At 38.1% G+C, this 21,982-nt stretch overlaps 1 protein-coding gene across 5 annotated transcripts in view; it reads left to right on the top strand.

Moving 5' to 3' along the window:
• The window catches only part of FOCAD (focadhesin), a 110,274-nt gene extending 89,092 nt beyond the window's left edge, over positions 1 to 21,182 (top strand). For 3 of the 5 annotated variants that reach the window (XM_082074093.1, XM_082074095.1, XM_082074096.1), the window contains 16 exons: positions 1,763 to 1,910; positions 3,791 to 3,910; positions 4,824 to 4,946; positions 5,614 to 5,691; positions 6,049 to 6,120; positions 6,691 to 6,793; positions 7,933 to 8,013; positions 9,072 to 9,200; positions 12,048 to 12,163; positions 13,265 to 13,525; positions 14,154 to 14,243; positions 15,402 to 15,579; positions 17,019 to 17,116; positions 17,934 to 18,182; positions 19,328 to 19,403; positions 20,920 to 21,182. In XM_082074093.1, coding sequence (XP_081930219.1) covers positions 1,763 to 1,910; positions 3,791 to 3,910; positions 4,824 to 4,946; positions 5,614 to 5,691; positions 6,049 to 6,120; positions 6,691 to 6,793; positions 7,933 to 8,013; positions 9,072 to 9,200; positions 12,048 to 12,163; positions 13,265 to 13,525; positions 14,154 to 14,243; positions 15,402 to 15,579; positions 17,019 to 17,116; positions 17,934 to 18,182; positions 19,328 to 19,403; positions 20,920 to 20,993 — 1,996 coding nt within the window. In that variant the 3' untranslated portion in view covers positions 20,994 to 21,182. Of the gene's footprint in view, positions 1 to 1,762; positions 1,911 to 3,790; positions 3,911 to 4,823; positions 4,947 to 5,613; positions 5,692 to 6,048; positions 6,121 to 6,690; positions 6,794 to 7,932; positions 8,014 to 9,071; positions 9,201 to 12,047; positions 12,164 to 13,264; positions 13,526 to 14,153; positions 14,244 to 15,401; positions 15,580 to 17,018; positions 17,117 to 17,933; positions 18,183 to 19,327; positions 19,404 to 20,919 lie in introns of those variants that run through there. The other 2 variants (XM_082074094.1, XR_014186135.1) reach the window with 2 other exon arrangements.
• Positions 21,183 to 21,982: the final 800 nt, after the last annotated feature.

The following is a 21,982-nucleotide window of genomic DNA, read 5'->3' as shown; positions in this document are numbered from 1 at the left end:
GTTACATTATTGAGTTGAGTGACAGTAGATTCAAACATGAGTCTTGACAGCAATGCAGTATGTCTGGCACACTGGCAGTAAAACACTTAAAACATGTTGTGAAATCTGAGTTATCATGTGAATGAAGTGTACTTTAAATGTTAATTTTATATAGATCACAAACTAGGTGGCCAAGTGAAAACAATTGCTAATTACAGAAGCGGGGAGCAGAGAGGGTGAAGTTTTACTCTTTCTTCAGTCCCCTCTTATGTTTTGGGTCTTTGCTAAGTGTCAACAACATAAAAAATTGTAGTTCTCATTAGGAACTTTGTTTTCTTTCTGTATGTTTTTGAAAAGTAATGATAGTGTGCACAGAACTTGTGTGAAAGCCATGTCCTTATTTCGTTGGCTGTTCATGAATTCAGATATGCCAGTTGCTTAAAAATGTTGATTCCAAAGGTTTGTTTGACTTTCTTTGCTGGAAGAAGACACCACTGTCAAGACACCACTCTGAGTCTTCCAGCCATGCTCATTGTCTTCATTGCCAGTTGCTGAAGAACATTAACTTGTAAATGCGGCTGAAGTTATTCTCAGAAGATTCTTTTTTACTTAGTTTAAAAAAAGCAGTAACTCTTCCCTTTTTAAGTTGGGTAGCAGAAACTTAGAAGAATGCCTAAGATCCTAGCCCCGTTAATTTGACTGCTCAGTCCATGCAGTTTCTGTCATTGGCGTGCTCAGGGAGATGTGTGAGGGGGAAAAAAAAAAAAATTCTTCATTTTCAGATAATAAGAGCTGCTTCTTTAAGCTATTGTGTGTATGCCAGTGAGAGATCACCTTCAGAGCAGTATGTGCTACGCTTTTAGTGTCTCATGATAGCAGCCAGAGCTGTTTGGGAATTTTCTGACAAAACTTTCCACAGGTCATCAGTCATATTACTGAAAACTGAAACTTGTTACGGGAGCACAGGTGCTGAGATTACTAAGAGTTCTCTGGTCCAGAATGGAAATTCTGTTCAAATCTGAAAAAGAGGCAGAGACTGTGAAGCAGTTCTTGCCAGCTGCCGTATTAAATCATGTACTTTGAATCTATTTTCTTCTTGTTGCAATTTTAAGTATTCTCAGCATCAAACTGTTAGTTGTGGGGGATATGTCTGCCCTGCTGAAGCTGGTGCACTGTTGACCATGTGTATTTTAGTGCATGTGGGTTAGAATGTATGCCTGACGCTTATGTTCTGAAATGCAGGTAAATACCTTAATCTGTGCAGCCATCTTAGCTGCTTTCTGGTGCAGTCACTAATTTTGTTATTTTTGCAAACTGAAACATCTCTTGCAGGAGTCTGAGAGAAACAGACCCTAATACAGCCAACAGGCCTGCTGTTAGTATGTTTAACTGGGATATCAGAGTTTAGGATATCAGTAAAGGTCAGATGTAGAAGTTTGGATCCATAATTCTTTCATACCAGCTGATGTGTTTGTTGATAGGGCTATTGGTTCTTGAGGAGCAGAAGGAATAATGGGGCTGTATGCATAGGGCTTATTATTTTAAGTGCACATATTTCTTTTTCTGCTCTTCTTTCATCCCATGTGTCCTGAAAATCATTACCTATCTGTGAAATAAAAACCATTTGTAAAATTGACTGCGATAAGTATAATAATTATCCACAGGGCTAGTTATCAGGCATGGCCAAGAAGGCTTTTTGCTCAGCAGCCCATGTTGAGGTGAAAAGAAAGTTCAGAGCAGCCAAAGCATAGTTAAATCCTTTTTCTTTTGTCTTCTCTTTAAGCACGGGATGTATTTTGGGAGTAGGACTCGTTCTTTCACATATGAGTCACAATAGCCAAACAGAATCGCGAGTGCATGTCTCCACTTCATTGCGAAAACTCTGCAAATGCCTGGACAACAGTGAGGACCAAAGCAGAAGTGTTCAGGAGGTATGGCCCATTTTATCACAAATTTTAAATCTTCCTTTACTTTGTTGCCTCTCTTTAATAACTATAGACTTTTAAGTGAAGCTTGGTATCTGTAGTACTAGAATGCTTTGTTTCTATTATTTCTTTCACAATATATGGTTTTATATCTATTGAATGAAACAATAGTAACAGAATAACCTCTGATGCCACACAAACATTAAGAAAATATCTGAAAAGATGACAGATATCATTATTTAGAGTTCTTTAATTCCTTAACCTCAATTATTGCAAGTTGGGTCCTGAGTAACTGTGGATATGGGTCTCTCTTATACACCGTTGTTTACTGCTTATTTGGTCTACTAGAAAGCAGACAGCAAGTTACTCTCAGAGAGAACCTTAATACTGATACTTTCTCCTTCAATGTGCTTTCTCTTTCCTTCTTTGAAAGCTGCTGTCACCAGTTAATGTGAATCTTGCACTTGTGAATGCTGTCGTGGCCCTATTTACTATTCCCTCTATTACTATGTTTAGAAGACTTAAACTGAGCTCTACTAAGTTTAAACATGCGTTTCAAATTATTTTGCCAAGATATATCTTGTAAGTTTTGATGTGGCCCATACACTAGGTCTATAACCTTATTGAGGTAAAACTTAAGAAGGAAAACTGATGAAATTGGTGGAGTTTACAACAGAAGAGAAGAATCAGAATAAGCATGGCTTTTGCAGAAAATAAGCAATCCTGTACCTGTTGTATGTAAGCCTGCATCAGCTGAACAGCTGAGTTGTATAATCCTATGTTTTTTCTAAGGGAGTTAGCAGAGATTGGTAGTATTATTCCCTTTCCCCTCTTGGTACTGCTCTGAAAGCTTTTTTATTAAAAGTCTCTTTTAATGGAGTTCTTGTTTTTTTTTTTTTTGCCAGTACATACGTGTTGGGGATTAGACTTTTGCAGTTTATGGTTCATGCATTAAAGTGACTTAGAGCTATGAAATAATTTATCTTTCCCTAGAGATTTCAAAGTGTTTTACTGAGTTAAACTGGGTTTAATACTGCAGCTTCTGAGATGAAAGGCAGCAGCTGTTTGACATCATGAGATAGTTTGGGATGAGAAGCAAATCCTACCTTTTTCAATTAAAATCTCTGTAAGGAATTTTAAAGATAATTGTATGAGTTAAATTTGGCTAGCACCCTATGATGAAGACTACTATATTTATGAGAGCTTTCAGAGCTATAAATGGCTAGACTATAATCCTGTACTTGAAATGTACCTGTGGCCTGCTGCAGCAAGAGGTGCAACTTGAGTGTTACTTGCCCAAGTTGTCATCAGTCCTGCACAGTGCATAGGTGCTTTCTGCTTCCCCTACAGTCATGCGGTGTTCTGTTGCTTACCTTTGGTACAAAGGGGGTTAAACAGGTGGCACAGATGCCTCGTTGAAAGCTCAGACTTCATTTCCTTATTCTCCACATCTAAGGCAGAAGAATAGAAAAGTAGTGCCACTTGTGAATCCTTCTGCAAGGACAATGAGTCTAGTGTCATGCACTTGTACTACATGCTCCTCTTCTGGCCTTCTGGATCTGCTTGCAGCCCTGATGGGATCACAGTATGCTGTGTATGCTCACATATATAACTATCAGATACTTGTGTTGAGAAAAGTAGATATATTTGTGTGGGAGATCGTGAGTTTGACATTCGTAAAAACAGAAGAACTTTCAGGCTTTAGTTGTATTTGTTTAATGCTAGCATCAATGAAAAATCTTTCAGAGAGGGAATAAGCATCTAAGAGTATAAATGGAAAATGTCATGGCTTTTTTATCATGCTGTCACATTGCTCCATGTGCACTTGCTACTGTGAAGTTGATCAGACACTGGTTAACAGAATTTTTTTTTTTTTTTTTTTTCAGGTGCTTGCCTATTCTGTAGGCTGTTCCTGTGTCTCTGCTTTCAGTGTTGGAATCATAGAAGCAGCTGAGGCTGAGGAGGCCATGAACAAGCTACGGACCTTAGTGGAAAATAATCAGCAGGTCATAGTTCAGTGTTTGGGCTTTGTTTCAGTTCTGTTTTTCTCTTGTCTGTTTAATATTGGATGCTGCTTTACCCAGACTGTAACTTGAAGAAAATTATATTGATCTACTTTCAGCATTAACTAACATTGAGCATATTGTGCATACAACACAATTACCAAGAATACCACTTGATCCACTGATGCATTTTCTACAGGTGTATAGCAATTACCAGATGGTGAAATAAAAATGGATTTTATGTTTTATTGCATTTAAAAGGAAAATTGGTACTTTTGAGTTCTTCTTGTCTTTAGTCTCTGTGTCCTACCCATTTTTGTCTCTTTTGTGACACGTTTCTTTAGATTCTTGGTAGGAAAATACATCTGCTGTTCTCTTCTGAATTTTTGCTTTCCCTTAGGCTTCAGCTAGTGCATCACAGTCACAACATCCTCCAGGTGTCTGTTTCATCCCTAGTGTACTAGGCTTACCCTCTAAAAATGCCAAAAATAATCTCCATATTTCAGTGCGTGTTCTTTTTTGTTAAATGCTTCCCAGGAAAAAAAAAAAGGCAACCATTTGAATCAGAGCTTCTGATTACACTAATCAACTGTTTAGAATGTTTATCTGGGAAATAGGAAGTCAAAAAAACCTGCCTTTGTCATGGTTTTTTACCTTTATATCAAAGTATCTTCTAAAATAAAGGCTCCAGAGCAATCTGTGTGCCAAAGATCAGTCTTTCATCTCAGAAATCTTCTGTCACTTGACATGAGAAAATACTTGAAGTAAGAAAGCATCCAGTATCTTAGACAAAGACATTACTTTGAATTATTGATAAATAAGAAATATTTAAGTAATGCTTTGATAGTAAATGTTAAAAATAATACAGAATCCCTTGGAAGATCTGGATTTTTAATGTGCCTTTTTCACCTTGCAGACCCACAGTTTCGCTTTAGCTCTAGGCACAGTAGTACATGGATTGTCAGCTTGTGGTCATGGGAAAGCTGAAGACTTCAGTAACAGATTAATGCCAGCCTGGATGAAAATTGTGCTTGCAGAGGTAAAGGAGTTTGAATTCATATGCTTTTGGTTTGTTTGGGGTTTTTTTTGCAGGGGGGACAGGGGAGTGATTTCAAATGAACAGTAAAATGCATATGTCAGTCAGATCTTAATTTGGACATCTTTATTAGTTTGGAACAATATCCAAGGCTAAAATCTAGGTTTTTAATGAAGGTTCCTTGTGAAATTAGTTGCTACTTATCAAAATTAGACTAACAGAATTGTCATTATAGTGCCCCAGTTATAATTATTTTGATTTATCTCACTGTAAAAAAAAAATGTGTTTTTAAAATCAAACTGCAAACTTACATATTAAGATTTCAGTTGAAGGTAAGTATCAATAAAGAAACAGTGTTTCAGAGTTGAATTGCACAGGTGTATTGTGTGGAATACCAACTGTACTAGAAGAAAGTGATTAGTCAGGGAGAAATGTGATGTTTTCAGATTGGGGAGAGGAGGAAGGGAGAGCTCCATATAAATCCTTAGTTCACCAAGAAGAGGGATGAACAATTATCCAACATGCTGGAGTCTGACCTGAAAAGGTTGTTGGGATGAGAGGTGTACAAGCAATAGCAGTCATGGTTTTTAAGTTGGAAGAAACAGGTGTTTTGTACTACAGTAGCGTTGTGTGACTGCATTGACTCACTGATCCTGAATTATGCTTCCAGGGCTCTCCAACAATGCAGCGTCTGGCTGCTGTCAGTGGGCTGGTGGCACTGGTGGGCTCTGAAGCGGTCATGATACAGGTGAGAACATGCAAGTGGTACCTTGATCTCTTCTAGAAATTTGGCGAGAGGGCAAGATGGAATGACATCCTCTGCATCCTTAGAGCAGTCGTTATATATTAGGGCACCCCATTTATTCAGTATTGAGTCATATTTGGTATAAACCAAGCAAGATAGAATTACAATGTGTAAAATTGGGTCTGTTCCATTTTCCCATCGTATGGCCCGTGTGCAGTGCTGTTGGGGAAAAGCTTACAGCCATACGAGTTTTCTCCTTTTCTCCTCGACTTCCCCACAAAAAGGCATGTTTGAAAATGTAATCTGTCTTTTCAGCACCTGTTCTCTGTTTTCACTTTTTTTTTTTTTTTCCTTTGACAGCTGAAATCTGAGAGCATTCAGTCATCCCAGTTTCAAAATAAGCTGAATGAAGTCATCAGAACTCTTACACAGGTAAGAAGGTGCCTCTTTCCTGCTTTAGATAATGTACTAGGGTACTCTGACACCTTGCATAAACAGGCCAAATCTGTTTAAAGAAGCTGCAGAATGTCTGTGTCCAACCTGTGTTAGGGAACAGAGGAACAGAATGGCATCAAACATAAGAATGTTTTGGATATTACCAAGAATTTTTTTTTTCCAGATGTGGGTGCAAAATAGTAACTGAAGGTCAGGGCTTTAATTGACAGCCTGCCTGGTGAAAATTAAGAGATCCAATGAAAAACAGGAGAGACCCCAGACTCTAATTTTGCAGTTGGCCCAGAGTAACATGCAGGGGGTGGGGTCTCGGATTGTGGGGATACAGTTGTCCCAAGATTTTTTCTAATGAGGGTCCCTCTTCAGGAGGCACCAAGCTTGAGCCGCTCTATTCTATACCTTGCAAATAAATTATTTCTTTTAGAAGAATTTCTGGAATCCATGCTTGAGTCTCTGCTGCAGAAAACCTAGGGGAAGGGAACTTCTCTTAACACTTGAATGAGGCAACAAAGGGAAATTTGTCTAACCAGTGGTTTATTGTCCCAACAGATAATCAGTTTTTCAGGCCAAATTGGCCTTCAGACAAATGCAGCAGGACTTCTGGGACGACTTCACATGTCCTGTTTGTCTTCTACCCAGAACAGGGCATCAGGTAAGATTCTTTATTACTGCTGCTTAAAGAACATACAGAAGTAGCACCTAGCTAAAAAGGCAGCAAAGGACATATTAAACAATACAGGCTAAATATTGCAGCCCTATTAAATGACATGACCGCCTTTGAATCAAAGATCTCGTGGTCCTGTGGGCCAGACCTAAAGGTTGGAACATGAATCAGAAATGCTGAATAGGACACCCCCCCTATTAGTTTTGCTTGCAGTATCAAAGTAAGGTTCTGAATTGTTCTCGTCAAACTTCTATGTTGCATCTGTCTTTATTCTTTTATAGAACAAATTTTAAACAAATTTTAAACTGGGTATGGCACATGTGTTTGATATTTACGTTATCCACTCAATGCCCTGGGAACTGGTTAATCTAGTCCTTGTTTAAGCACTTCCCAATGTATAATGAAGCAAACAGTTAAAAACTGGTCCATAACAAAAGCAAGCTGACCCTTCAAAAGTATTTCTCTAGAAGCAATCTTCTCTGAGTAAAAAATTAGTATTCTGTACACTTTCAGTGTAGCAGTTAGCACAGAAGTTCATATTCTGTCAATACATCATTACCTTCTGGTGGTGTTTCAATATCCATTGGTAAAACAAAAGCTGGATTACACTATTGATGAAATACCAGTTACAGGAGGGAACTAATTAAGTGGAAGCTGTTAGCTTCAGTGTGAACCAAGTTGGGAACCAGTAATATGAAGTGTAGATACATTTCCTCATCACAGTAAAAATATTCTTGGAGTTTCTACTTCTGTATAGTCTTGGCACACATGCCTGAGGTTAGATAAATATAGAATGTCTCTGTTGTATTAAACTTAGCTTTTGAAGCTCTCTCTTTTAGAGCCTGACTTGCAGTGGCTGATATATTTTAAGGAAGTTCTTATTCCTGGCTTTTCAGTTGGGTCAGTGGGACCTGGCACTTCTCACCAAAACAAATGTTTAGCTTGCCTTAAAAGCAGAAAGGCTAATGCATCTCTCAATAATCTTGTGATCTAAATGCTTTGAGTCACCTACAGAATTAGTTAGCTCAAACAAAGTTAAGTTTGGCCTTTGAATTTACATGGGAGGTGGAGGTTATAATTTCTGCTGACATGTTTCAGTATATAAACAGTCTTTTTTGTCTTCACAGTTCCTCCAGATTTTAGCTACTTGCCTGGAAACAGCTTTATCAGGGCAGCTATTGACTTTGCCATTGAAAGTGGAAAGAAAGGTAAGAAGGGATCAAACTACAGTATCCTTCTGGGAAATTTGTTATGACTGTAAAAGCTGACCCTAATAACCTGCTTTTATTTGCTACGAAAACTTTTCTAAATATTAAATTGAACTTCACTAGCATGGGATATTTAGTCTCTAAAGAAAAAAATTAATAACACTCAATAAGATAAGGTAGAATTGTGCAGTTAGTTCTTAGGTTTTCTCCTCTGAATCTGTATGACTTTTTAAACCCTTTCCATTTCCCCTTCTCTCTCTGTCTATGAGATTGTGTCTTTTCTGTGGGAATGAAAGTCAAATCACTTTTAGTGTTAGCATGTGTCCTCAGGAATACCCCATCATCAGGCAAACTTATGCTGTCCTTTTTTTTCAGTGGTCCTAGGTTAAGATTCTCTCTAACAGGGTGGTGTTCAAATGGGTTACTGCTATGTATGATAAATGCAAAGGAACCTGAAGAAAGTGTACTCTCACATGAGGAGTGCTAGTAAAAGAGATGTCGTACAGTACAGTCTCAAGGGAGATAAAGCAGAGATTATTCCTGTGTGGAGCTGAGGTCACTGTTGTCCTATGGATCACGCTTTGCCTCCAGGAGGACTTTAGCTGAGTTAACTCCCTGTCTTTAAGTAACACAATATGTCGCAAAGGTTAGCACCTATTTTAAAATTTTTGTGGCCTGCACCTGCAGGATAGGGAAGGAGAGCAGTGTCAGAAAAAATTGCTGTTCTGCTACTAACATGCAAAAATAGTACCTTACCAGATGAGGAATACATGTAATTAGCTCGTAAATTGTTTCAAGGAGAAAGAACCAGAAAATTTCTATTTCTCAGTAACAAAAAGCCTTTTCTGACAGGACATTAATGTTAAAAATATAACTGTTGATTGCAAACAAGAGAGAGCTAATTCTCAGATACAAAAAGAAATAACAGAAAATGTATAATGCTTTTCAGTTCCTCACTACAGATTGGTCTTTAGTGCAGTGTTCACATCTTTTTCCTGAGCTGTTTAGCCGAATGCATGTGTATAAAATTCAGACCCTGATTGGATCTTCTATTGCAGGCCCTGAATATGTCCCACCTGAGCTGGTGAAAGCAGCACTGGCACCCATTGCATTAGTTGGAGAAAGCCATCAGTATCCACCTGTAAACTGGGCCTCCATTCTTTCTCCTTTGATGAGGCTAAACTTTGGTAAGATTGTTTCCTATGGAGTCTTTTGTACTTGTCACAAGACAACTTTACCAACACAGCTTTCACAAAGTTTAGTGCCCACTTCAGGGCTTGGAAGTTATTGTAGGGACTGAAGTGTTTACTGTGCTTTCAAGACCAGCTTTTTAAGATTTGCGAGCATATATTTCGATCACTGTGTGGACATAGTTTGTTTTAACTCAAGAAAAGGCCAGAGAAGATCAGAGCTGAGAAGTTTGGATCAGTATTGGAAGTTTTCTAAGACACTGGTGAAATTGCATTGAATTTTTCATTTGAACTATTTGCAGTATGAAGAGCCCATCATGAAACTCAACTAATTATATCCTTTTTCAGTACCTGCCAAATGCTGGTCCAGTGCCTGTGTCAGAGGCTGCACACAGCTTTATCACAAGTTTGAACTCTCTATAGTTTATCTAGCTATCTGAACTACACTGTGTGACAGAGAAAAGCATATCCCTTTTTTCATCATGACCCTGATTTTCAGTGCTCCTAAGAGCATTTTATCTTCAAGCTTTGATCCTGAAGTATTGTGTTGGACAGTTTGTATAATATTTTTCTACTCAAGATACCTGTCGGTGCCTGCTTTGGTTGATGTGTCTGAGTTTCAAATTCATTTCCTTAAAAAACCCCCAACAAATTACTGTGCAAAGTTCCACATTGCCTTTTTTGATTCTATTAAGTTTTCTTTCTCCTGATTTATGTAACTGTTATTACTGGCCTTGCAGATTCTTTTACAACTGAGTTGGGAAAGTGCTGTTGTGTTTAAAATGATGTATTGTAAAGCCCAGGATATGTCAGGTTGTTCTTTCTGGTGTTTGTTTTAATTATAGAGAGTGCATGTGTAAACACTAGAAATCATTGAACTGTCCTATGAGGAGTAAGTACTTGCCTGATACAGAAAGATTTGGCTGCATATTAAACATTTTTACTTATACTTGAGCTGGAACTTCCTTTTTACTTGGTATTCTTGCAATTGATAGTGAAGTCTTTTGTAAGAGTAAGTGAAAGAATTTCCTATGCTGATGCAAATTTATGTAACCTTATGAATAGCTGAAACTTATTAAATGTATAGGGGATTTTTTTTTTAATTCTTGTCTTTCACTTAGGAGTCTTACTTTTGTAAATCAGGGGAATTCCGGAGGAAACAGTGTATCAGTTTTGTGGCTATGTTTTTATTGACATCAGACAGCATAGTCTGCATTTCTGTACATAATTTCCCTTGAGTGTCCCTCTGTAGTGTGTGGAAGTTGCACACCCTTTTCTAGATAATATATGCATGCAGAAATGTCACAGAGTTGTACCAAAACTAATGCAAACCAAGGATAAGCTCAAACAAACTTCTGTTTCGTGGCAATGCAAAACCAAACAACTGAAACCAATGAAAACCAGGGACAATCCCAAAACAATCAGCACTCTAACATTTAACACACCACTACAGTTCATCATAGCAGTCAGGGTGCTATTACTACACATTGACATACAAGAATGATCACCTGAAGTATGCACTCACTCGCTCACAAAGGGGAAGCTCTCTCAAGGGTACCCAGAAGAAATTACCACTTGCCTGGCAGCGGATGTGGGCACGAGGGTTCCCTGAAGGATATATCCAGAAGAAACCATCACTCACCAAGGAGGAGCTGGGAATTTTACTTAGACGGTGTCCCTGATGTAAGGGGAGAAGTCCCAATCACAGTCCTGCTGCTCCAGGAAGACCACTCCAAGGGGGTCGCCATCGATGGCCCCATTTATAGGCTGGTCAGATCTGAGCTCTGTTCATGTATGGACAGGGTCCAGAAGCTTCTGTAGGCTGAGGCACCCCATTGTTTGGGGACCCTCTCCATTGACTCAGGGTTCCCACCTCTGTTGCTCCCCTGACCAAGTGGTCTACGTGAATGGAGTCACCATACCCTAGTGGGTACATGATGGTTGGTACCTGACCAAGGTGTGTACGTGTCAGCAGTTGCGTGGGGCATAAGAGGCTTGAAAATAAGGGTGCAAAAGAGCCAGCAGCTGCAGTGTTCACAGCCCTGGTCCTTACCAGGGCAGGTGCACCTGCAGGAAGAAATAGGTCTTGCTGTGTACTGATGAGCAATTCTCATGTTGTGCTAAAAAGTATAATGCAGAGCAGTTGTATTATGACCTAACAGTCACCTGGAAGTGTGGCACTCCTAACACTTTTTCTGGAATAGCTATATCATGGATATTTTTATGAAAATTAGACTATATTTTCAGTTCTCCTGATTCTCTAGGTCACCGTTATTCATGTCTGAGAATTCTTGAGTGTTTTTATGAACCTTAAATATTTCACAAATTCTACTGTAAAGGTTTTTTTCGTCTGTAAACATATTAAAAACAACAGATTACTTTTGCATCTTACAAGGTTTATTGCAGTTGTTGCTGAGCAGAAAACATAATGTTATTGTAGTACCTCTTTGTTTTTCAGTAGTGCTCTGAAGTGAATAGTCATAGGCAAATCATAATCTCTGTTTTGGGAGTCCAATATTGACTCATTTTTACTTCTGTAGATTAAATCTTCTCTTTATTTGACAAGAATTTTTTTAAACTTTTACTTTTCGTACCATTCCCACTTTTTTATTCCTTCGTGAATCAACATGAACTTGGACAAATCCTGAGATTTTTTGCTGAAAATGCGTGAGTGGGAAGAGGAGACTTCTAACGTGTGTGTTAAAAGCTTTAAGCATCATCTCTAGAAAAGCAGATTTCTAATGTAGTGCTATCGTAGAAAAATAACCATCTTCTATGAGTTGAGAACAAATTTAAAGTTAAAATAATTTCTTCATAACTTCTGTTTGTTTTCTTCTACTTTAGGTGATGAGGTAAAACATCTCTGCCTTCAACTGGCTGTGACACAGGCCCAGTCATCTCAAAATGCAGCAATGCTTTTGGGGATGTGGGTGGCACCACCCCTTATCTACAGTCTCAGTGTATGTATGTCAGATAATTTATGGGATCTCAGCACCTCCTTCCTATAAGATTCTTCTGTGATAATGTTTAGAATGCCTCACCAGAAAAGGATTACTAGGTTCGGAGTTCTGCAGAAGTATTGTTTAGCTAATATTTATAGTGAAAGAAAGGCTATTTAAGGCAGACTTAAGATCTGTTACATTTGTTTTACTTCAATTGCTTGAACCTCTTTCCTCTCTCTCATTTCATGCTATATCTGATAACTTAGAGATTTAAGAAGGCATGGCATGTAGGGAAAAATGTATCTTTTATTATACTAGCTAATAGTCTTAGGAAAAAAGCCAACCTATCTGTCCAAAAGCTTGCTTGCTTCTTCCAGCAATGCCTCTTGATCTAGTAAAACATGTTACTTCTTGAAAACATTGCCTTAATTCTGTAGATAGTCAATAGACTAACCTATAGTATAATCAAGTTTGGGCTTATCCTTCACTGCAGTGTAGTTCTTCTTATGGAGGTACAACAGGGACTCTCTGAATCCCACAGTGCACTGTCCTGTGCAGTTCTGTCAGTTTATGCAAGTTGAGTAGCAGGTTCATGACAATTCTCAGAAAATCCATTGTGGATTTCTGTGATCTTTTCCAGTTCTTCAAGGGGTATTTTTGTCTTGTAATTTTTAATTCATTAGTCTTCACAGATATACACACACTTGGTGGCAACTTTAAGATGCATAATTGATAAAATACCAAGAAATAAATAATTTCTCACCACATAAATTTTGTCACTGCACTGGGGATTTAAGGTCACAAAACAAGCTCAGCCACAGTCAGTATAGCAATGCAGTGGGCACCATATAGGTAAACCACAGTTGTCATGCCAATATAGAGACTTGGTATCTAGGGTTCATTGAACTTTTTAAGGAAAACAGACTATTGACATGTTGGAACTCTTTTTAATTCAAGCAACTCATCAAAAGACAGAGAAGAATTTAGAAGTCTTTATGACTTTCACTGCATTTTAAGTGGTGTTTGAGCCACTTTAATATCATTTCAGGCTTTATGACAATAGTTGAAGGTCAGGGAAGAGCTAGAATCTGAAAATAAGGAAAACATTTTGCTTTTCAGGTGAAAACCCAGAAATATCTTTTCATGTCTCTGCCCCTGTGGATGAAGCATGTTGCAGAAGACAAACTCCAGTTTTTTACAGAAGTGTTTCTGATACAACAATTTGAAGTGAAGAATTGCACAGAAAACCCAGAAGTTTGCCAGTGTATTTTACAGGGGCTTTTGCAGGCAATGAAACTTCCGAACCCAGCCCAGTACTGCTGGAGCTTTCTGTGCCAGGCTGTGGAGAAAATATTTGAGCTTCTACCAAATGAGATTCAGGTAAGGAATAAGTATGAGGTGTTTGAACATTGCGACTGCATATTTTTACTGATGGCAAGTCTCATCTTTTTGCCCTGACCCATCAGACTTCAAGTATGAAATAGATGTAAAATTTTTAATGATAGTAGTTAAGATGCTTGCACAATTTCAATTTAAGTAACTTTTGGATATTCTTTATAATATAACTGAAGTTGTGAAACCAATTTAATGTACACATTTCTCTCGTAAATTATTTGCTAATGGAAAAACACAGTATTAGTACTGACATAAATGTTGTTTAAACAGAAGCAGAAAACAATCAGAAGATGTTTTCCCCCATAGAGGATTTGGCTTCTTACACTGATTTAAAGAAAGTATCTGGTGATGGAAAATATTTCCAAGGAGGGGAAATACTTTTCCATTAAAAGTAAAAAAAACTCTTTGAAAGTTTTCAGATATTATTCCTTAATAATTAAGTACATTGAAGGCCCCAGCAAATACAGAATTTCTAAAACAGAATAAATAAAACAAGGCTTGAGACTACATTAAATATTCATCATGATCATTAACAAAGTTCTGGACTCACCACTTTTAATGATGAAGAAACCTGGAGATATAGATAAACATGCATTTACTCTTCTGTTTCCAGAGAGGCAAACTGGAGATGTATATCAGTGTAGCAAAATGTATCTCAGAAATGGCTGATTCAGAGATTGATCGCATTGTCCAGATCCCTAAGGTAATGTTTTACTCCTGGTCTTTTTTCACCAAATCACAGGTAACAAGGTTGCCTTACCATTTTTCTTGTCACCTGAGTGTTTTAGCTCATTGGGAGCAATTATTATTTTATCTTCAATGCAAATAAGAGTGTTCTGGCTGTAATTTGCAGGCAGCAGATTGAAGCAAAAGTGACAAGAGCCCCATATCCAAAATTTTCTCAATCAACTGAAATACTACTGATGTCACATGGGAGCTTTGTACTGGAGAGTCTAAGCAACTTGGTCAAGTTCAGACAGGGCTCTATTAGCAGAACAGGAATGGTGTTAATATCTTCTGAATCCCAGACCAATGATGCAAACAGCAAACTCTAGTCCTCATTTGTTGATATAACCACCTACCTGAAATGAACTGTAAATGCATCCTGGTGACAAGCTGTGCTTGAGCTGGAGGTTCCCTGCTTCTGTTAAAAATGTGAAACACTTTGACTGAAAAACATTTGATTTTTGACTTAGCGTGCTGTATTTGCATTTGCACCCAGAATGTTTCCAAGTGAACAGGATGGCTAAGGATGACAATGGAATAGAAAAGCTTTCAGATTCTAGCTCACCAGTAGAATCAATTAGCAGTGGAATTCGTAGCAGCTGAAATGCTACAGAAATTACCTGTATGTAAGGACTCGATGGTTTCAGATCAGGTTGTCATAAATGAATTTCCATTATGTAAATCATGTTTTTCTGTTTACTGGCCAATTCACTAGAGAATCAAGCATTTGAGTAGGTTAGGGAAGCTGAGCTGTCATTTGCTTATAACTTTGAGTTCTTATTTCCATACTGGAAAACACCATTTAAGAAAACACTTTATGTCTCTGCATTGAATCTGTCTTGTAAGAAGACTTGAGTCTCCAGAACTGTCAAGTTGACTAATTTCAATTTAAAGGGGAATGTAAAATTTAAAGCAGTATGAAGGCAGTCACACTGTACTATGTTGCACTTTACTGGGCTATTTAGAAGCATGTAAAATTGAAGTAATGTGCACAGCCTTTGGTTTCAGTCTTGATGAAAAATGAGCCTGCTACTTAATAAGAATTTCTCCCCTTTTTTAATAAAGAGGAATGCAGCATCTGATGTTCCCACAAGAAAGATATATTTTAATTTAACATTTCTAATTGCATTTGCAGAAGGATATAGAGAAGGCCACATTCACGAAATTGTACTTAATTTCTCAAGGCAGACTGCCTCTGATGAACTTGAGTGCTGTGATTGATACTGTGAGAGGACATCACCAGAAGGAAAATATTTTATGGATGCTCTTGCTTAGTTTCTATCATGCTGGCATTGTGAGCCACGAGAACACAGGTAAGGTCAGTCTTGAAGAAAAATCAACAACAAATTCAACAGATATTAATAGATCTCCACTTGATTCTTTTAAGATAATTTTAAGATGGTTTAACAGACATGTTTCCAAATTTCTCTATTTTAGAAACGACTCAATCTTCAGAATTTTTCTGTTCTTCAAATACTTGTATTAAACATTGCTTTTATGTTTTTCTCCAATTCTTTATGTTTCTGTGGATAAGCTACAAGTCATCTATCTTCAGCCAGGTGGTTTGCAGACCACAGTTTTGACTACATCCTTATAAGACTTTCAGTGTAAGGTAGAGTTACAAATGTACATAGCATATCAGAGACCAGTAATAGTGCAATGCTGCTAACCTTCAGATCTAATATCTGACTTACTGGTCTGTGAGCCAGTAGGTGGGAGTGTGTTCCTGTGAGACTGGTTGAACCAAGGAGATAACTTGCTTTTCTGAACTTCCTTCACCGAGTTAACACAGAAAACAAATTGCCCTTCTGCCTCTTCATAACCATACCAGATAGTTTTCTGGTGGGTTAAATGAGTTGGGCTGGCTCAGAAGGGGTCTGATAAAGCACTGGAGACGATGCAAGAGAAGTTGCAAAATCACATGGGAAGATAAAGAAGGACGAAGAAAGAATGAGGTCTCGTCATTTTCCTGGCAGAAGGATCTTTGGCTGCCTATGTTTACAGAACAATTTCGAAGCACTGTATTGCTGGATGCCTCAGCTGCCAGCTGTGGTTGGAGAACTTCAAACAGTAGTGAGTTTTGAATGAGTGAGGTGAGGCTCCTTTGGGTAAAAGAGGAGACAACTTGAAAGAGGGCACATGTAAAGAGTACAAGGAAATGGTAGTGTATGAAGTGACATGGTCTTGAACGTGAAGATGGTTATTAGTTTGTAGGAGGTAGAATGGATTTTGGACAGCAGAATCTGAATCCATGAGATATGCTCCATTCTTGGGTAGAGGACTGATTTTATTTGCATGCCTTGACTGTATATTACAGATCCTCGCTGCACTGTAGGAGGATTTTCGCCGTGCTCCCTACATTCTTGCCAGGTGTACAGTGACATCAGTGCTAGACTTAGATGGGCTACTGGGGCAAAAACTTCAGGGAGGCTTTAGGAATTCTGTAGCAGTCATATATGTAGACTGGGTTAGTGGGACCTGCAGGCTGCCATTATGTGAAAGAATTATTGCCATTTGTTCATTTTTTGTGTGTTCAGTGTGTTGCCTGCATTTATATAGTTTTTGTACTGTTCCGGTGCCCATATACCACATATCGGTGGCCACCGTGAATCAAATATGATGGTGGTATTGGTGATGGTTGTTCTTCCACAGTCAGTGCTTTGTTGCTATAGTGGTTCCCTGTGCTTGCTTTTAATGAAAAATGGTGCGTTCTAGTGTTTTATGTGAGTCATTGTTCTTGGTTGTCTTCTAGGAGTGCTGAAAAGATTGGACTGGCTGCTAGACCTAATGGGCTACATAAGAAATTCAGCACACAAGTTAGCACCCTTACAAAATGTCAATCTTAAAGAGGTATGTGCTGTGAAAATAATTTGCAGCTTTCAAACAAAAAGGGAGATTTTTGATGTGTTTCACATTCTTCCTCGGTAATAAGTATTATTCTCCATGCTTTTAGAAGATTGTCGTCTTACCTCCGTAGAAAAATTCTTCTCAATTTTTGTAAACATATGTGTATATAAAACTTTTACTTTAAAATAACCATGACATTTAAATTATGATGAAGCTAAAGGCAACTAAAGGAAATAATTGCTTCAAATTATTGTATTTAGAACAATTAAAGGAAGAAATTGAATTCACCAGTAAAACTATCTAAACACATCAAAACTTTGCAGCTGCTGTTTCTAAGAGGGCTTGGACAGTTTTAGGAAACCAATATTGTTCATTGTTACATCTGTTCAGCTGTTTATTTCTTCTAGTTAAGAACACAGAATAAGCTGCTGCTTAAATCAGAAAGGCATTCATTATTCCCAACCATTTGTAGCACCGCAAGGGTGACCATCTCTAATTTCGTCTCAACAGTCAGCTTTCCCCATTTTAGATGAAATGTGGATTAGCCTTAATCTAAAGGATGATTTTAGCAGTGTGTGGTTTTGCTGTCCTTTCTGTAGACATTTTAGTTTGATTGGAGTTTAGAAAGAGGCTTATGCCTGTTCAAAGTGTAAGAGCATATTGAGAACATTTTAGTTCTTGCATTTTAAATATTAGCTGAATTTTCAGATTATTGTTTGGAAGAGCAAGCCACCATCTGGATTTTGCGGTTTGATTTTTTTTTTTTAATTGGTTCTTTTTTCCCCTTAATAAAGTGCATTTTTGCCATTTTCCTGTTTAGTACATAGATTTCCTCCTGTGGCTGTTTGCAGCTTCTGTGGTAGCCTGGGCTGACCATGGTGCAGCATTACTGCTTGGCCTCAGTGCTAACTGGTCACCGTGGAAGCACCAGATGACACCGGGGTTATCTGAGGATCACATTGGCAAGCACCCCACTGAGAAGCTTGCTGTGCAAGAGACTCTCACTCTCCTTCCAAGCAGCCTTTCCCTTTTGCTGGCTAAAGAGCCTTGGAAAGAACAAACACAAAAGGTAAATTTAAATGTAGTAGTAAGCATTTTCCAAGAGTCAGAAAGCGCTCCTTTTTTAGTAGTCAGCTCAAGTCTTATGTGGAGCAGTTATTTCCTCTATATCTACTGCATCTAACTTGTGGTCTTGTTTTTCTGCAATCAGATATGACTTGTCTCAAAAGATTGAATGTAGTTTTCAACTAACACGTGTTGTGAAGAAAAAAAAAAAGCATTCCAGTGTTGCAAGTCAAACTCTTAGGAACATATAGCTGGGAGAGGAGAGCTGGCAGCTGCTTGTCAGTCTTTAAACACTGAAAGATAGATCCTCTGCAGTTGGACATCACCACAGTGACAATTTAGGGTAGTCAAAATCTTCTGTGCAGTTTGTAGTATGTGTCATTTATTTTCAAGTATGAGTTGAAAATAAGTGCAGAAAATTGTGCCTAATTTGGTAAGCCTACTGTAGATTGCTTGTGGTTGAGATTTGTGGAAATATTGTTACAAACCTGTAGATTAATAGTTAGCTGTTTTGTGCAAACCAGAATCCATTAAGGACTGGCTCCTGTACACTTCTGTGCTCAGAGTTACTGAAGTCAGAATTCAGAATGCGGGAGGAATGCAGGGGTGGGTTCTTAATATGCAAGTGCCTAATAAGGCTTTAGGGAAGAATTTGATATTATGCCCTGACAATCATCCTCTTAAGTTTGAAATGCCACATTGTCCTTCAGGCACCCTGCACTGCCAGAAAAACAACGAAAAATTAGAGAGGTCAAAAGAGGGACAAAGGGAGTAAGAGCCCTGAAGAATTTGCAGTAAAATGTTTGGGCAAGAGACCAATAAGGAGGTTTCTTATTAATAGGCTAAAGACATGATCAGGCAAGACAGAGGGAAACTATTTACTGTGCTGCCTTCATCACAAAGAGTTATTGCGGAGGTAATGAGAAGGAATAAAAGGAGTTTCAGATCCAGCTATGAGAGAAATTGCACTGACAGGGAGATGTATTTGAGAGCATTTGGATAGTTTGGGCAGAAGGTTGTTTGGCCACTGTCTCTGATTAGATGATTTTGGCAGCAATCAGATGTTGCCTGTCAAACTGAAAAGAACTAGTGGTGTCCTGATACAGAGTATCTTTTAATTCAGATTTTCCTTTATGTTTCAATCTTTAGTTTATTGACTGGCTGATCAATATGCAGGAAATTCCTAAGGAAGCATTATCAAAATCTTCTGCAGACCTGCTGAAAGGTAGAGTATTTTTTATTGTATCCTTATTTTTCCATAACTATCAGTACAGATCAAAATCCGTTTGTTAAATAGAATGAGGTGAATCCATGCTATTAGCACATGTAGGAGAGCCGTATTTTGTCATTAAAGAAACCTTCGCAGGTAAGTTAACATTCATGTTGGTAACACCTTCTTCTGTTGTATTTGCTGTCTCATCTGTTGACACAATGGACAACTGAATATCCAAAGGACCTAAAGCTACATCTTGTCCTACAAATGTATTTCAGTGATCTAACAATTGTTTTTGGAGTTACCCTTACAAATAGAAAGCAACGTACTATTTGAAAATCCTCCAGTACTAGAATAGAAATCACATAACAATTTATTCAGGTGCAACTGAAGACTGAACTGTGGAGATAGGAGACAGGCAATGACAGCCTAGTAGAGTGGTCTGACAAGAAGGAATAGAGGAATGAGGATTGCCGAAAAGGTGTATGAAGAGAAGGATGGGAAGTACATGATACTTTGAATTACAGGAATGGCCTATGGCCCTAGCATGCACCCCATTGCTCACCTAGAGATGTAGGATTGTAAATACAATCTGTGGTAGTAATTTTGAGAGGACACCACATATACTCTCAAGTGAAGTGAGTGTGCTTGTGTTTTTTTCCATTAACACAAGGCACCACCTTTGATTCACCTGATTTTTTGGACCTAAACATGTCTTCTTGAAATCTGCTTATAAGTTCTTTACATTACTAGGATAATTAGCCTTGTTTTGAGGGCCTGCAATCTTAAGTCACTCTCTGATAAATTTCAAAATTTCACTGTTTTGTCTGCTAATCTCCACCAGAAACAATGCTGAGTGTTGTTGGAGAATCTCCTCTGTACATCAGAGGATTCTGAATATACATGGTATATTCTCAGTATGCCCTGACTGAGATGAGTCATTGTTTCCCTTGAACTTTCCATTGGTGTGTTGTTTTTTTTTTTTTTTTTTTTGCTTCTGAGTACTAGAACTTGAAATTCACTTCTGGATGACTAGAATATGACTGGTTTGGTTACTGGATTTTGCTTAAATGTACAATCCTTTCAAATTGAATTGAGTGATCAGGGAATTGCATTTCCTATCAGTGAATTGTACAGAGGACTTAAGATGTTGTACTTTGTGCTTCCATCTTTCCCAGTGCCTCCTATCTCCCCTTCTGTGTACTCATTGAACTGAAACTTTCTGCAGTGCTGGTTGATCCATGTGCAGCTTCAAAGTGATGGCCTAGTTAGCAGATTATGTGATAAGATTTCGGTAGGAGACGTGCCATCAAGATGAAAGGCCTAATACAATATCATATTTCAAAAGGGTGTATCTTGTAAACAGTGGAAGTAGCATCAGAAACTGTTTGACTAACAAGTGAAAAAGTAATTAAAAGACTCAGTAAGGGGAGAACTGCTTCTATACCTATGTTAGTAAAATGACTACTCTCACATCCTTTCCAATCTGGACTGCACAAATTAATGTCATTCGTCCTTGTTTTCACAGTTACACTTCTGGCCTTGAGATCGCTTGCAGAGTTCAAGAAGAAATCAGTGTGGACTAGAGCTTATGGGTGGTAGCTGCGTGCTGTATCTTATCCAATAAAGAAAACTGTGCATACTTAAAAGCATAATATTACTACTCGGGCATCAAGAAGACCAATTTCAAAGAGGTTTCCTATCAGAAGGTTTTGGATTTTTTTTTTCTTTTTATCCTTTTACATCCTCCCAAAGACTCATGAGATGAAAAATAGCATTTTGTTCTTCACTGATGGAGTGTGTTCTTTTACTTACAAACTGCGTAGCATGGTTTGAGCTGTGCTGTATCCAAAAGAGCAATACACATTCAGTTGTTTCAATTGAGTTTTTTCAGTAATACCTGGGAGCCTAGAAAGCAGGAGTGGAATATCGCTTTAACTCATGGAAGCTTTACAGGAATGGATGGGAAAACAAACTCATAAAATTTGTTTGGGTGTAGCCTATTTACTGAAGTATGTTTTAGTGTAACCGACTTCAGAATGAGCAATATTTTTTAACTGATAACCCTTTTTTAGTAATAACACAATGCATTTGTGCAGTGGTGACAACACATTGAAGTTATATAATGTAAGCAAGGTTTCTGAAAGGCATGTTATACTTGACAATTTTGCAACAGCTTTATCAAGTTAATTGAAATAAGTCAATGATCCTAATGGCTGCGATGTCCCCAGCTCCAGGATAGCTGCAGTTTTCTTCCCACTTAAAACTGTTCTTGTCTCCCTTACCCTCCTTTGCACATAAGGAGAGTTTTTCTTTGCCTCTAGGCAAAACAGACAATGCAGCAACTGTTTTCCACCTTTGCCATTTTTAATAGATTAGCCTGTGCCATTTTCCTTATTTTTAATACTTTTCTCTTTCTGAAGCAATAGAGAACTTTTCCACTTCACAATCTTGCTAAGACAGACCTTAAAAGGGCTTTTGTATTTATCAATCCCCACTAGAATAGTAAAAAATTAACTGAATATAATTGCTTGTGCACTGGTCCTTAATGTCTTCCAAAGCAGTACTAGTGAGAGCATTGTTGATTTTGA

Source organism: Streptopelia decaocto, assembly GCF_964273445.1.
Source record: "Streptopelia decaocto genome assembly, chromosome: Z".
In the NCBI taxonomy this organism is placed as follows: Eukaryota; Metazoa; Chordata; class Aves; order Columbiformes; family Columbidae; genus Streptopelia; species Streptopelia decaocto.
The sequence above is the reverse complement of the archived record's forward strand: the minus strand, read 5'-3'. Positions and strand labels throughout refer to the sequence as shown.